Below are 14,849 nucleotides of genomic sequence, written 5' to 3'. Positions count from 1 at the left end.
CACGCTCTTTTTTTGGTAACTCTATTCTTCTCAGACTTTCGGACAAAAGTGATCCTCTTTCATTTTTTCCATACTGTGTTTTTTCTTAATAACCCCCCCCCCCCCCCCCCTCCCAGTTTCTTATACTTTCAAACTCTTTCACTGTCACTTGCGTCTCTTTTGTTCTCACCCCCTCTTATTCTTTAATCTTCACGCTCCATACTTTTGTCACCCCTTTTCTCCCCCTTTTCTTTCTCCAGATTTTCTCATTTTCACTTCACAGTCTTTCTACCGCTGTCCCTCTCATTCAGTTCAGATCAAAGAATACCATTGTGCTATATAGATAGAAAGATCATGCATATAACATTTACTGCAACAACATGAACATTTTCCGTCTAAAGAGCACTGCAGTCTGCTGTAGCTGGAGTGCTGCTGTGTTAAGGCCAAACCTTTGTAACTGCTGGGGTCATGGTAGGTTAATCCAGTGGTTGCAAATGGTGTACTGGACCGCCTCGAGGCATGTTGATGCGCCTTGAGGCAAGTCCAAGTATATTCCTAAAAAGAATAATGGAAACTCTGCAGTCATGTGATAAAGAAAGTTTTCACAAGACTCTGCATTTGAGGGGTAAATAACAGCTACATGCTGTCAATCATATGTAGCTGAACAGCTGATCATCAGGAAGTGTGAGCACCTCTACAAAAGCAGAAGTTTTGGTTGTTTGCAGGTGTGAAGCATTCAGGTGTGCATTACCAAAGCCATAATCTTTAAGTTACTATAATGTTACCATAAATTCAACCCAAAGTCAGACCACAAGTTTGATCAGGAGCAGGACAATGATCCCAAGAACAGCAGGAAATCTGCAGCAGAAATCAAGGTGTTACCATGGCCCAGCCAAAGTCCAGACCTCTGATTGAAAGGAACTAAATGAAAACTAAAGAAGAGTGGCCCAAAATCTCTCCACGATGATTCACATTTCACTTTGTGGGTTTAGGGTAAAGTAAAGATCCACATATATTCTTATCATCTCAAAAACAAAAGGACTTTAACACTAAAAGGTATGTAAGAGTGTTTCTCTGAAGGATACATTTTATAGTTTCTGAAACTGTTTGTTTGGCATGTAGTTAAAAATGCAACCCACTGCTAAATGGTGTCTACATGAACACGTGGATGTTGAGAGGTTAATAAGCGAAGAAAGAAGATTCTTGTCTGTTGACAGCATTATCTAAGCTACATCTTTTATTACTTCAGCTGGACTGAGGTATTAACAGCTCTAAGCCTTAGCCAACTTCTTCTGGAGGGGAGATGATGCACTAAGGCTTAGATGGTGACAAGCAAGCTGAAATCACTGGATCTGAACCAAAGACTGTTATTTGCTTTCTGTTGGATAAGATGGAAGAAGACGAAGTACATGCTAAAACAGGACTGTCAGAAATGACTACTCGTTGGAACTGTTTATAGACAAGTGTTTTAACACACCACGTATTGTTTTTTGGGCTTTAGCCTAAACCTAGTTCCAATGAAGGAAAATATTAATGCTTCAGTTGACCATGAATTTTTGGAGTTTTCAAACAAGGTCCAAAAAGGAAATGTTGGATGAGTTTGGTGTGGAAGAACTTGATTGACCCACATAGAGCCCTGATCTCAACCCCATCAGGCACCGTTGGGATGAACGAGAACAGAGATTGTGAGTGTCCCACGTTGGTGTCTGACCTCAGAAATGCTCTTCTGGATGAACGGGCAAACATTTCCACAGACACTTTAAAATCTTGTAGAAAGCCTTCCCAGGAGAGTGGAAGCTGTTGTAGCTGCACAAGGCTCAATTTGAATGGGATGTCGTAAATGCTCCTGTAGGTGTAATGTGTAGATAGGCTCACACAATACTGCTGTCTATATAGTGCATGTGATAAAGCAAAATAAACAGCTTACTGCTGCCTGGGTTAATCTATGGGATGCCATTAGGTTACTTTGTTTAGGTTGTTTTGCATGGCCAGAACAGTTAAACATGTTACATATAGAGTAAAGAAACTGTCCACTTACTTCGATACACCGAATTTTAGTTGTAAGAATCAATGTTTAGGTAGCAGCATTACAAAAAGAAAGTTCTCGTCCTTTGTGTCCTTTGCTGCAGTGCAAAAACAACACCCTACTTCAAGTATTGAGGAAAAATGTCGGTAAAAGCTCACAACCAAGGACACCTTGACAGAGAACCTGTGCTGCTAAAACGCATCGAGTAGATGGAGCCAAATAAAATGAGGAAGTACTGCCAAGCTGCTTTTTCACTTTTGGGATTGATATGGAAAGCTAGAAGATGAACAATACCAATGAAAGCAGTGAGCTTTATTTGTAGACAATAATTAAGTAATTGACCAGGTTGCAACAACGAGAAACTCCACACTGAACACATTTTGCAAAACGTACAGCACCAGGGTTTGTTTGAAACAGCTGTTCTGATTCAGTCACAGTAAAAACAGCACGGCAACATCCCCACGAGTATGACAAACTGGTGGTTGACTGCATTGAGTGTACAAGACTATCAACCTATGGATGACTAGTTTTGATGGCAAGCCAATTGCACAGGTTGCCCGGTGGGAGGTAGCATGCCTCCAAACAATCCTGGTCCAACTTGGACTGAGTGCAGTCACTCTCAGACAGATTAGTGAAGGTTTGCAAAAATTTGCCAGACAGATTGCCAACTGGCTGGGTTCAGTTCATGTGAATTTCTGTTTAATGCGAATTTCTGTGTATGCAAACAGCAACAGATTTGCAACAGATGGGAACAGATGAGCGATTTATAACAGTTAATTGGCAGATTACAGATTGCTTTTAACTGCCAATTTGACCAATTACAAACTGATAGTGGACTGACTCCATCCTATTGTTGCTTTGACTGTTGCAACACACCAGGACTTGCTTTGACCTGGTTCTCATCTTCATAGCAGCTGTTTCAAAGACAATGAGAGCGAAGTTCATTGCACACAGGTGCCATTGTCTCCAACCACTGTTTTCTGGATCACGACTGTAGATATAGGGCATCAGGGGATTGACTTTTTGCCTTAAAAAAAAAAAAAAAGAAAAGATATATATAAGTCTGTACTGAGTGTGTTTAGCAGGGCTGGAAGTTAAACTTGTTTACATTATGAGCTACCTTGCATAAAAAAGTGCTCTGATGGATCTATAATTAATAATGTAAGCATATGGATGTGCTGGGAAAACTGCAACGTTTTTATGGTGGCACTCTAAAAAACAGCAACTGAGTTTCTATATCTGTTCGGTTTAAGACAAACACAACTTGGTCTGGAAGGTTAAAATTTGATTTTCCTTTGGGGCAAAACTACTTTGTAAAGGTCAGCATACTTTCTGACACCCTCAGTCTCTGGACAGCATCACATCACATCCTTAATCAGGGTCATAACTTTACAGATATTTGTAATACACCTTTAAATCTATCTGATTTAAGAATTTAAATTAGTTTTGACTGTAATGTCCTCTTCTCCATGCACATTACAAATAAATGAAGCAGGGCCAGAAACTTCTACTCAGCTTGCGCATTACTAATGGGATGGAAACGCCACAAGGCATTCTAGGTCTGTTGCTGTTTACGTTATACCTAGTGAGTAATGACCTTTTTTGTTTTTTAAATGTAGTTTTATATAAACTTTGCCTGGTGAAGCACCTCCGCGATAAGCGGTGGCATCACCCAGGAGGATACGCACAGAGAAACAGACCTAAATAGCCTCTGGTTTACAGAATTACAAACGAGCTTCTTGGGCGGACACGAATGAGAAGTGAAAAAGTCTGTATTTCAGTAAAGGCAAATAAAACTCACTTCTCCATCAAAACATACCCATCAAACACACCCACCCACACACTCGCAGCATTTGTTCTGGTTGATTAGCGTTCTGCTACTGTAGAGTATACGTGGGTGGATCTGTGATGGGAAGTGGAGCAAATTTAATAGTTGCAATAGGAGAGTGAGAAAGACACCAATTAGTTTCTACACACCCCGTCAGTCCTGAGGAGAGGTCTAATCAGGTAAAATAGGTGAACAAACATTATTAATAAACAAGAGCTCAACAGAAAAAGGCTACCCTCGCTGACCAGTATTAATCTTGACCGTGTGGACGTTATCTCTTCTTGTTCCAACTTTCCTTTTTCCCTTCGCAGACATCCCTACGTCCCGTTATCCACAGTCACACCAGGAATCCGTCTCGCTCACTTTCTGCTCTGATTGACTGTCATCACATCTGACAGCACAGACGGGAGAAAGATGATAAACAAGACGTTTACACCACGGAGACATCCACGCCTCACACACATGCAAACACACACCATGTACACCGTGGAGAGGAACGACGAAGTACGGAGCCACACACTCAGTCTGAGCTGAATTTGACTGATAGCTGTTCTACCTCAAAATCTTTCATCATAGTCATCATCTGGCTTTAAGTGGTTTATTCTGTTCATTGTTTTACAACAGTTCACTGTTCAATTTTACAAGAAGGGACCTGCGAGGCTGAATTAATCAGGATTTTCTTTGGGGAAAATGTCAGGGAACTGGTATTGTCATGTGAACGAGCGTGTGGTGATCAAAGTGTGAAGGACGTCAAAATCACAGCTTCATTTAAATGCGGGTAAAAAGGCGAAGGAAACAAAAACCCGAAAACAACAATGGAGCCGAACAGGAACAAACGACGACTGGAGAGTCACACACCATGAGAGGACCCGACATGAACACAGGAGGAGATTAGGGCAGAGTGGACACACCTGGAGCACACAGCTGAACAGACTCATCACTGATGAGGACATGAAACTGACCCTGAATCAAAATGATACAGGAAGTGACTAGCTCAGAGACTAAGGCTGTATCCCAATTCAGGGTCTGCAGCCTTAAAGTACGCAGCCTCAACGATCCTCAAGGGCCGCGTACTCAAAGACCGCTAAGGCCGGAAGTGCGAGGCTTGTGAAATGGGACGGTCTAGCCTCCGTTGCGCTGCCCAGGTTGCCTAGCAACCATGATACTAACAGCTGGAAACGTGTCATACAGCTTTGTTTGACAGAAATGAAGGAGAAAATCTTTTGTTCATTTGTTTGTTTCTACATGAGCTTTGATCATTCTCTGATTAAGCTCAGCTATTGAACGGCGTATATTTTAAAGTAAAGGCTTTAAAACCAAGTTAGTACAAACGTCACTAATGTCACATAACTTTGCCGACATGTGGCCAACAGTAATGTTTTAATGTTCTTCGTTATTAAACATTTGCACATAAATAAGTGACATAATATTCAGTACTTACTTAAAGTTTACTCTTCGGCTGCCCCTCATCCGCCGTTTTTTTTCAGCAAAGTTATCCACACCCACCGCCGCGCTATGCATTCTGGGATATGTTGGGCCACAAAGTCTACACCGCCACATCCTTAAAATTCAGGGAAATGAAGGACGCATTTCAGGGCCGCATTTCGAGCAGCCTTTGAATTGGGACAGCCTTCGGCGCACCGCTGTGACGTAATCGGCCTTGAAATGCGGCCTTTAAGGCTGCAGACCGTGAATTGGGACACAGCCTAAGACTAAGACATGAACTTGTCAGAACAGACGGGGAAAACAGAAAACGATGGAGACAGAACACAGGGACACGACTGGGACATGACTTCACATAGGTGATACCAATCACAGAGACGGGATTAGGACAGACTGGAAACGAAGGGGAACTAACATGAAGAACCAAGACATATACATAACAAAAGTCAAAGGGTTTCAGGACCTTGAACATATCTAATTCCAGATAACCAAACCAAAAATCCAGAACAGGCTTCAAATAGTGTGTCAGAGACCCAGGACCATGACAATTAATGGGAGAATGTCAGGGAACTAGTATCGCCAAGATTTAACCACTTTTTATTAAAAATGGAATATTCTCCCAGAATAATCATATTAGCTGTTTTAATTTTTATTGCTGTACCACTTAAGTACTGCAGTAAAACAACTCATAAGTGCCTTAATCCTGCATTCTCTTTAATGGCCTACAGGGGGTGACTTTTCTAGTTGCAAAATAAGCCTCATTGTGTAGAAGTCTGTGTGAAAAAGGCTCTCAGCTCCTTTTAACTGTTATGTGAATAAAAACCTCGCGTTTTGTGATATGTTTGTGGTCTCGGTTATACTCTGAAGTCTTACTGAATACAAGAGGGTGATCATTTTTGCAACTTATTGGTATTATTAAAGTCAGAAAGGGCATCAAAGCAGTGTAATCTTTACGCTCCTGCCATAGGAGTGCAGTTGAAGTGTACCTCAGTTTTGTCAATCCGATTCACATTCATTCAAATGCTTTTCCATTAATTAATTCCCATAATTTGTGCCATCTGTGCGGTGTACCGATGTGATGGATTGATCTGGTTTTCTGTGAGCACTTTATTTCACTACACTGCTGCAGTATTTGTGAGCTTTGACGTGAACTCAGGGTACATCTGTTCATGTATTGCATGAGACCGAGCGCTTGCTGTGTGCCGTGGAAAGACTCACCGCAGCTCTTTGAACGGCTCAGCTCTGACATGCGGCGTCTCCACTGATTTGCTGAACACGGCTCCTTCGGCCCCTGAAATCACAAAACACAGAATCAAACCACAAACCCCTCCTGTCCGATCAATGGACATAATCTCCAACACTCTGCTGATCTATACGGCTCCAGTCAGCAGGCACAGCGGCCCTCAGCTCAGCTCGCATCACTGATATAGTAGACACACACACGGATACACACATTTGAGATGAAAAAAAGAAGAAGCAACAATCGGGGCAAATAATAATGTAAAAATAAGCTTTGTCTGCTGTTTAGATTCCTTCAGCTTTTCTTCATCACCTCCTCTAAGCTGTGAAGTGACTCTCAGTGAGAGAAAGAAGCAACTGCTCTTGTTTCATGAAGGAACCCAGTGTGTGTGTTTCAGACATCAACATTATTGAAAAAAGAGAAAACACGAGACTGTTACCCAGAAATGAAGTCCCCTCCAAAGTCGAAACTTTATTAATAACCCACAATTTCACTGTTCTCAGAACTCATATATACTTCCCTCTATCTTTAGACTCACTGTTTGGAAAAGCAGAAATCATCTTATTGGTGTAAAGTTCAGTAGTTTTGCAGAGAGCTGTGGTTCCCAAATGACATGCCAATAAAAAAAACAACAACTTCAACTTATAACCGCACAAAAAGTTGTAAATGATTTACACACACACACATTTCCCCTAACAAACCACCAGTGCAGACAAACTAAGGACCAGCTCAAGAGAAAAGCTGCTGGTCTTTTGGTTTCACCCAAACTGGACACGCCAACAGCACTCAGTCCCAGTTTACCATCTACTGGAAGGTGTTGGCTAATGCTAACATGTTGCTTAGCACACACCTGGACAGCAACCATCTCTTCTTTCAAACATCCCAAGTCTTAAACTCAAACATGTCTGCCCCTGGCTCTGATTCTACTGGACGCCGCTTCCTGTTTAAAGGGAGTTCTTCCTCCCCACCATTGCCAAGCGCTGCTCATAATGGATTGGTGGTTCATTGGGGTTCTTTTTCTTTGATGTACAATATAAACATCTTACTACACTCGGATCTTAATCGGACATAGCAAGAGTGATTGTTGAACTGAGGGAAGGTTTTGCTCAGATAATGTGCTTAACAGACTTTGTTTTGGTATAAAATGCATTGAACAGGTTGAGAATTGCGGTGATAACATGAACTGCAAAGAAGTGTGATTGCCAAGCTTCTCCTGGGTACCAAGAACATAGGAAGTATTTTCTAAATCTTCCATCTGAGCCTGAGAAACACTGGTCTCAACATCTTTTATGTAACACTGACCAGGCCTTTGTAAGATGGGAATGACGCCAGCTCTTATTCTTGACTCCAGGCTGTTTCTTATGTTAGACTCCTGAAGAACTGAGAAAAACATAAATGTTATTTTTGTTTTCTGATTTTCTTTGGATGGACAAAAATAACACCGATATGTGGATTCACACTCACGACTAACTTTTGCGTTTTTATGACGTGTATTAAAAACGACAGCCTAAACGAGGCCATCAGCTAAACCATATTCTGGTTGTTTCTGACATTCTGAGTTCCTAAATCTCCTGCATATGACTTATAGTGCAGTGCTTGTTAAAATACAAAGTAATGCTCAAGTGGTCCTCAACCCTGGGCCCTGATCGATCGTAGCACCAATATAGCAGCAGCAGCGGGTCGTGTAAACTGGAGCATTCAGGGACATCAAATCAGCCAAGCATCAGGTGCAGATCAATGGGCATGACTAAATACATTTCAAAACATTTTGACACGCTTCTGGAACCCCAAACACTCCTCGCTGTGAGACAGGCTTTTTAAGTACCACGACAGATGAGGACTAAAAGAAAAAAATTCCAATTATGTGAGACACAATATTTGCAGACATTTAACCTCAATTCAGAGCGATGGAGTGTGTTTGTACAGGTGAAGCCAGCGTCCCTCTCAACCCGTCAAATCTTTGACATTTCTATTATGAGACTGTCAAACCTACAAGAGACCAAAAGGTAACAGGTGATGACAGATACAGTACTGGAGCCACATTCTGCTCCTCCTCCTTTTCTGACTCTGAGGAAGACCATCATTTACAAAATGAACACCATGTTCATCAAGTTCAATAAAACACAAGACTTATGACTAAGACCAGAAAGTCATCAGGAAAATTACTTAAATCTATTGGTTATAAAAAAGTTGTTCCCTGTTCAGAGCAGTCTGGCCATTCTCCTCTGACCGCTGACATCAACAGGACATTTTCTCCTAGAGAACCTCCGCTCGGCGGATATCTTCTTCTTTTCAGACCATTCGACATAAATCCCAGAAATGGTAGTGTTTGTGCCAGACAGGGATCTACTGGGATTTTCAAACACCCATGCCACCTTTCAAAGTCTCTTAAATCTTTCTCACTCTGACGCTCTGTTTGAACTTTAGCAGGTTGTCTTGATCACGTCTACATGCATAAATTCATGAGCTGCTGCCAAGTGAGTGGCTGATAATTGCTTCAAAGAGCAGTTGAAAAGGTGTGCCTAATAAATTGGCTGGTAAATGTATATGACTTTAATGTCAATTTTTTTGCTACATTCTTTGTCCTCATAAACATAAACAAAGACCATAAAACAGCTCAAATATATCAAATGAAGGGTTTCGTTATTTAAATAATTAACCATGAAGTTAAATATACTTGGTATAAATCAATGTATACCCATCAAGTAGGTTTCATTTGAACGGTTTCCATTACATTTACTGTTTTTAACAACTCTATATACCGTATTTTTCAGACTAAAAAGGCGCACCGGATTGTAAGGCGCATTAAGCGAAACAAAACAGTCAGATAAGTCAAACTTTTCTCAACTCATTCTTCTTGCCTCCTCCACTTCCGTACCATTGATTCATTAATGTTGAATTATCTGGCAGCTGCTCTATTCCCATGTTGTTGCAGTATATTAATGGCTAACCTCGTATTGTGGATGGATGATCTGAAGTTTGGTCCGTTTACAACATCCTACGTTGCGATTGCATTTGTCCATAACCATCGGGAACGCTCACGTTAACAAGTGGAAAAAGGTTAGCGTTCATCCTCCAGCTTCACTGTGTTTATGCTATGCTAACATAGCTGTGTAGCTAGCTAACGTAGCACATCATTATATACCAGCTAGCCCAACTTCAGTAACCCTACAAACGTCACTGCTGTTTAGTTTTCTGTCTTCATTTATGTTGGAAGTGACAGCAGAGCTGTACGTCTTAATTTTTTCAGAAATCTCTCAGTCAGAACATGCTATATCATGTTTAGATGAAAACTAGCGAGCTAACTCCCTGCTAACTTCAAACTCAGTTAAATCTAATAAATTCTGTTTTAATGACAATAATAATGGATTGCATTTATATAGTGCTTTTCAGGGCCCTCAAAGCGCTTTACAATTCCACTATTCATTCACTCCCACATTCACACACTGGTGGAGGCAGCTACAGTTGTAGCCACAGCTGCCCTGGGGCAGACTCACAGAAGCGGGGTTGCCATATCGCGCCATCATTTTCATGGATGCTAAAATTAATTGTTACACCTGGTAAAGCAGCAACGCTGATCATTTTAATAAAGACGAAAGAATTTAGACAGTTTTTAACTCTCAGTGATGCCGCAGTGTTCGTTTGACTTTGGGACCTGAAGGGACGGAGTTTTAGACAGGATACTCCGCGAGGCTCCTGACTATGGTAGCTGTAACGCTCCAACAATCCATCAAGAGGTGCGGCTTCGTAGCTTACCAAGGTCGTACAAAAACATTTTTTGACAGATTTTTTGAGCGCTGTCTACCACATAAAATCGGTTCGAGGTCAGTAAGCACAACCAGAATTCAGACATAAGGCGCACCGGATTATAAGCCGCACTGTCAATTTTTGAGAAAATTAAAGGATATTAAGTGCGCCGTGGAAAATATGGTATACAGATTAGTGAGCATTTTGGGCATAAATATTTGAGTGTACACTGGCATTCTTTTATATACAGAAAGAAGCCATTTCTTAGTAAATATAAAAAAATATATATATATAAAGAATATATGCTGCTAATGTTGGTAGAAACAAAGTGCAACACTAGTTTTGAAGCTACTGAAAGTCTTTAACAGCACACTCACCTGTACAGAAACAGATTAGTTTGTTCGATGTGTATTTTTTATTTAAAAGGCATTTAATGCACAAAACTCCCCGATGTGTGGATGTTTACACTCCTGGTCCTTCGAGAACCCTTTTCATTACACAGATCAACCTGTCAGCCATTCAGGGAAATAAAATCTGTTTACACAAAGTGGTGCTCCAGCTCGGCCTTATGGGATAGATGACTCTCCTCTTAATCACTGCTACAGGTGAAGCTGCTTCTGTTCTGCTTTGGTTTTCACCCAAATGGGCGGCAGTTGTCACGACAAGATCAGCAGCATCGGATGTTTCACTTTGTGTGTCAATATATTTTACAATATTTCAGTCCACGCTGGAAATAAATGGGAACAAGTACTTTATTCTTTTCAATCTGCATTTTAAAAAGTTTAATTTCTCAGTTTTTTTCATGTGAAATTGAAGGTTAGAGAAAGACAAATAACTATTTCCAGCAGCCCATGAAAGCTCTGGTGACTTTTAAAAGCCTCCTGCTCAGTCAGTTAGAGATGCAGCGCGTAGATGTAAAGTGAAGTGTAAGCCTCAGTGCATGTCACCCCTCCCTCTACTCTTTCCAGCAGAGAAGTGAGTGAAGATAAAACAGAAGCCTCACATTAGAAATCCCAGCTCTCATTTGGAATAAAAAGAACAAAAAGCTCTTTGCCTTGCTGCCGGCTGTCACTCTGCTTTAACGCACTAGTTTAAAGGATAAAACCAGTGCCACTTTATTCTAATTCCACCACCTTTATTAGCCCATTTAAAAAATTCAAATTGTACAGACATTTTTTAAAACTCTCTATTATCAAATCGCCCAGATGTCTGGAGCTGCCGTTTTATTTGCAGTTGAATCATTTTTTAAAAGAAGATAACTTTTATGTTCCTCAACAAAGATTCTCCAGGATAACTGCTTTTAGAAAAGGCAGTTTTAGAGACACCGTTTCCTAGAAGTGAAGGTGTATTTTTTATTAACATATTTTGGTGGATTATCGTTCTGTATAGTTCATCTTTAGCGTTCTATTATATCTTAGTGTTTGTGTGTCCTCTTCAGAAGTTGTCAACGTCTCTTTTAAACATACTTTCACATTTACATGCAATCATTCCCATTCTGTTCCCTCAGTCTTCTCTGGAGTTTTTCCCTCTTTCTGTACCAAGTTTGTATGTTTGAGCCTTGGCCTCATTGTTAGTTATTTCCTGTTTTATTTTGTTAGTCTATTATTACTCTCACTTTGTATTTCGTTCTGCTTCCCTTGTCTCATCTTCTGGGTTTAGTATCAGCTGCCCTCCCACCTGTTTCCTCTCGCCATCGTTGCTGTCTCCGTCTCCACTGGTCCGGTGTCATGTCCTCGCTCATCATTGTACGTTTCTGGTTTCCCTTGGAGATTTCAGCTGATTGTCAAGTGTTTTGTACTTTCTCTTTTACCCTTTTGAATGACCAACATTAAAGCTGAGTTCAAGTTCATTTCTGCCTCCTGAGTCCTGCGTCTCGGTCTAGATCCTGTCTGCCATATAGCCACTTCATAACAAAAGTAGAAACAGCTGAGATCCAACAATCTGAATCTTTTTAATCTCTACCATTCTTGAAATGACAAAGTAATTTTGTAAAGTGATTTAAAATCTGAAAATAAAAAAAATGGAAGAAAACTGTTGCTAAATTTATTCACAGCAGAGTTTCATGACCTCCAATTCTTCCATGACAGTTGGGGCTGAATCACATAAAACCAAAGTCCTTGTAATTGGTCCTGAGTGTATTTTTAACAGTGTCACTGCCTGCCTAGTCTAGTCCAGTCTTGCTTCAGTTTCCCCGTCGAAAGCTGGTAAAAAACATGGCAGCAAGGCTCCCCACAAAACCTTATTCAAGTTCAGTTTTATTTACACAGCACCATCTCACAACAGTCACGTCAAGGTGCTTTAAGGTTAAGTCTAAGTAATGGAGAGAAATTATATTACAATGATACAGAGAAAACCCCAACAATCAGATGACCTATGCACAAAGACTTGGCAACAGTGGGAAGGAAAAACTCCCTTTTAACAGGAAGAAACCTCCAGTAGAACTAGGCTCAGATAGGAGCAGCCATCTGCCATGACTGTCTTCCTCTGACACTGTGGAAGAGCCAGAAGTGCATTAGAGCTACAGAATCCAATGTAATAATTTATTGTAGAATGTAAATCTGCATTTTAAATCATCAAACTGAACGTTGAATACGAGTTAAAACAATCAAATATCAGGATCCGTCCTAAAATCTGAAATAAGTTGGTGTGGAAGCTCTTCATGCTCCCAGTAAACACCACGCACTGTCACACCAGATGTTATATTTGTGCCTCGCTGATATTATTGGTATTCTGTAGTGGGAACACTTTTTTTCAGGCAGAGTGTGACGACTCCATTCGTGTGCACCTCCATGAATAAGACTTGATTTATCTGATTTTTCTGGTCACAAGCGCCGCATGAATTCTGAGCAGACAGCAGCAATACGTCACAGCGCTGACATGTTCACGGGCCGGCGTGGGAGGGGTCGAATGGGAAAATAAATGAAGCCATTAAAGATTAATGTGGCCGTGCGAGCAGCTGCGTGGCCATGCGTGGCCATGTATATGTGTGTCTGTGTGTGCGTGGAGGTGTTTATGAGGGAGCAGTCAGACCAGGGGCAGATACCATCATCTGTGTCTTGAAGTGTCTCGGAGGTGATGAAATACAGAGACACGCGAGGCCTAGAAGATGCTCCCTCCAGGAATAATTCCAGTGATTGGTGGCCGTTGTGGACTACACATGAGCAACAATAACGCTACACCAAAGTCCTGAATTTATCTTCAAGAATTTATGTGAATAATGCAAAATAAGCTGTACACATTTTTCACATGCTGAAAAACTTCTGTGTGTTCTCGTACTAACTGATATATTTGTTTTTCACCAGCCGATCCAACTTAGTTTCAGGGTAAGAACAACTACGCTGATAATAACACAAACAAAAGGAGCAAAACACTTGTCATCACCGGAGAGACTTGAAGTGGATGCCACATAGAAATGTCGCTATTTGGCCAAGGGTGTCAATTAAAAACTATTTTGCTGGTAGAAAGCCAATGAGGGATGATGCCAATCCACAACAAAGCAACCAGAAAGACATATTCTTAATCAGAGAGTTTCATTAAAAATATACTACAGATGCACAAACACCACAAACCTGATGGAGAAGTCCAGTTTCTATTAGCTGAGCTCGAGTCTTGCAGAGAGCTAAAAGGGCCCAGCTTCATTCAACGTGACTGAGAGCTGATAATGCACATTTCAAGCCTCAACACAAATTGAAACAGGTTAGGGACACCAAAGTTTAACCACAGTCCAGCTGGTACACAGGTGAATATAAGCAATAGAGACCAAAACCGTCACAGTGTTCAGGTTTTTAATGTCTACGGGGATTCACTCACTCTTGCACTGATTAGAGGACCTGCAGTTTTGGGACCCAGTTGCCACCTCTGGGGCTTCGTTTTGGAGCCACACTTGTTGATGTGAGATTTGATGTCACCATGCTTCTACGTGTCGGATAATAATTTTGCCTTTGTTCTTTGATCTTTTGAAGAATCTTTTCTTTATTCCGTCGCCTATATCAGCAATATAAGTCTTGAGTTGCATGCATCTTCCAGACGTCCATCAACCATCTATCTTATCCCGGGTGCACTGTCACCAGCCTTTATTGGAGCTACCCTCTAGGAACATGCTTTTAATGGTCTGAGTCCAGTGACCCAAACTTGTTTTGATGGCAGATGGTAAGGTTTAAGACGCTTCAGATACAGTAATCATAGAAAAGTTGATTTAACATTGTGGCCTTCACTAGAACTGTGAGCTACACCCTCAGAAAAAGGTGTCCAGTAATAGTCCCTACATCTAGACACCCTTAGGGCCAATACTGGACCTCAAGATAATTATGTGTATTTTTGAAGGTCCTAAAGATACATACAGGTTTGCAAGAACTAAAAAGGGTCATATTTGCAACTTTATTTTGGTAGGTCCAGTATCTGTTCAGCTAAAACAAATTAATTAAAATATGAGTTTTACTCTTATTTTTGAAGGTCTTGACATTTCCTTATTTATTCAAGTTAAATGAAGAGCTGATTTCGTTTCTGTGGGTTTTCTTCTGCATCTGTCATGTTTATTGGTAGCATGGTGGTGCAGTAGTAGGGCATGTGTTAGCCTTCCTGAGGTC

At 40.9% G+C, this 14,849-nt stretch overlaps 1 protein-coding gene across 2 annotated transcripts in view; it reads right to left on the bottom strand.

Annotated features, from left to right (window-relative positions):
• sgcd (sarcoglycan, delta (dystrophin-associated glycoprotein)) overlaps positions 1–14,849 on the bottom strand; it is a 431,268-nt gene that overhangs the window by 27,857 nt on the left and 388,562 nt on the right. For both annotated transcript variants that reach the window (XM_085471058.1, XM_085471056.1), the window contains one exon: positions 6,495–6,567. In XM_085471058.1, the coding sequence (XP_085327184.1) occupies positions 6,495–6,567 (73 nt within the window). The remainder of the gene's footprint in view (positions 1–6,494; positions 6,568–14,849) is intronic.

This window comes from Copadichromis virginalis, linkage group LG10 (assembly GCF_057382275.1).
Source record: "Copadichromis virginalis isolate Kocher_CV1m ecotype Utaka linkage group LG10, C_Virginalis_male_GT1.1, whole genome shotgun sequence".
Taxonomy (NCBI): domain Eukaryota; kingdom Metazoa; phylum Chordata; class Actinopteri; order Cichliformes; family Cichlidae; genus Copadichromis; species Copadichromis virginalis.
The sequence above is the reverse complement of the archived record's forward strand: the minus strand, read 5'-3'. Positions and strand labels throughout refer to the sequence as shown.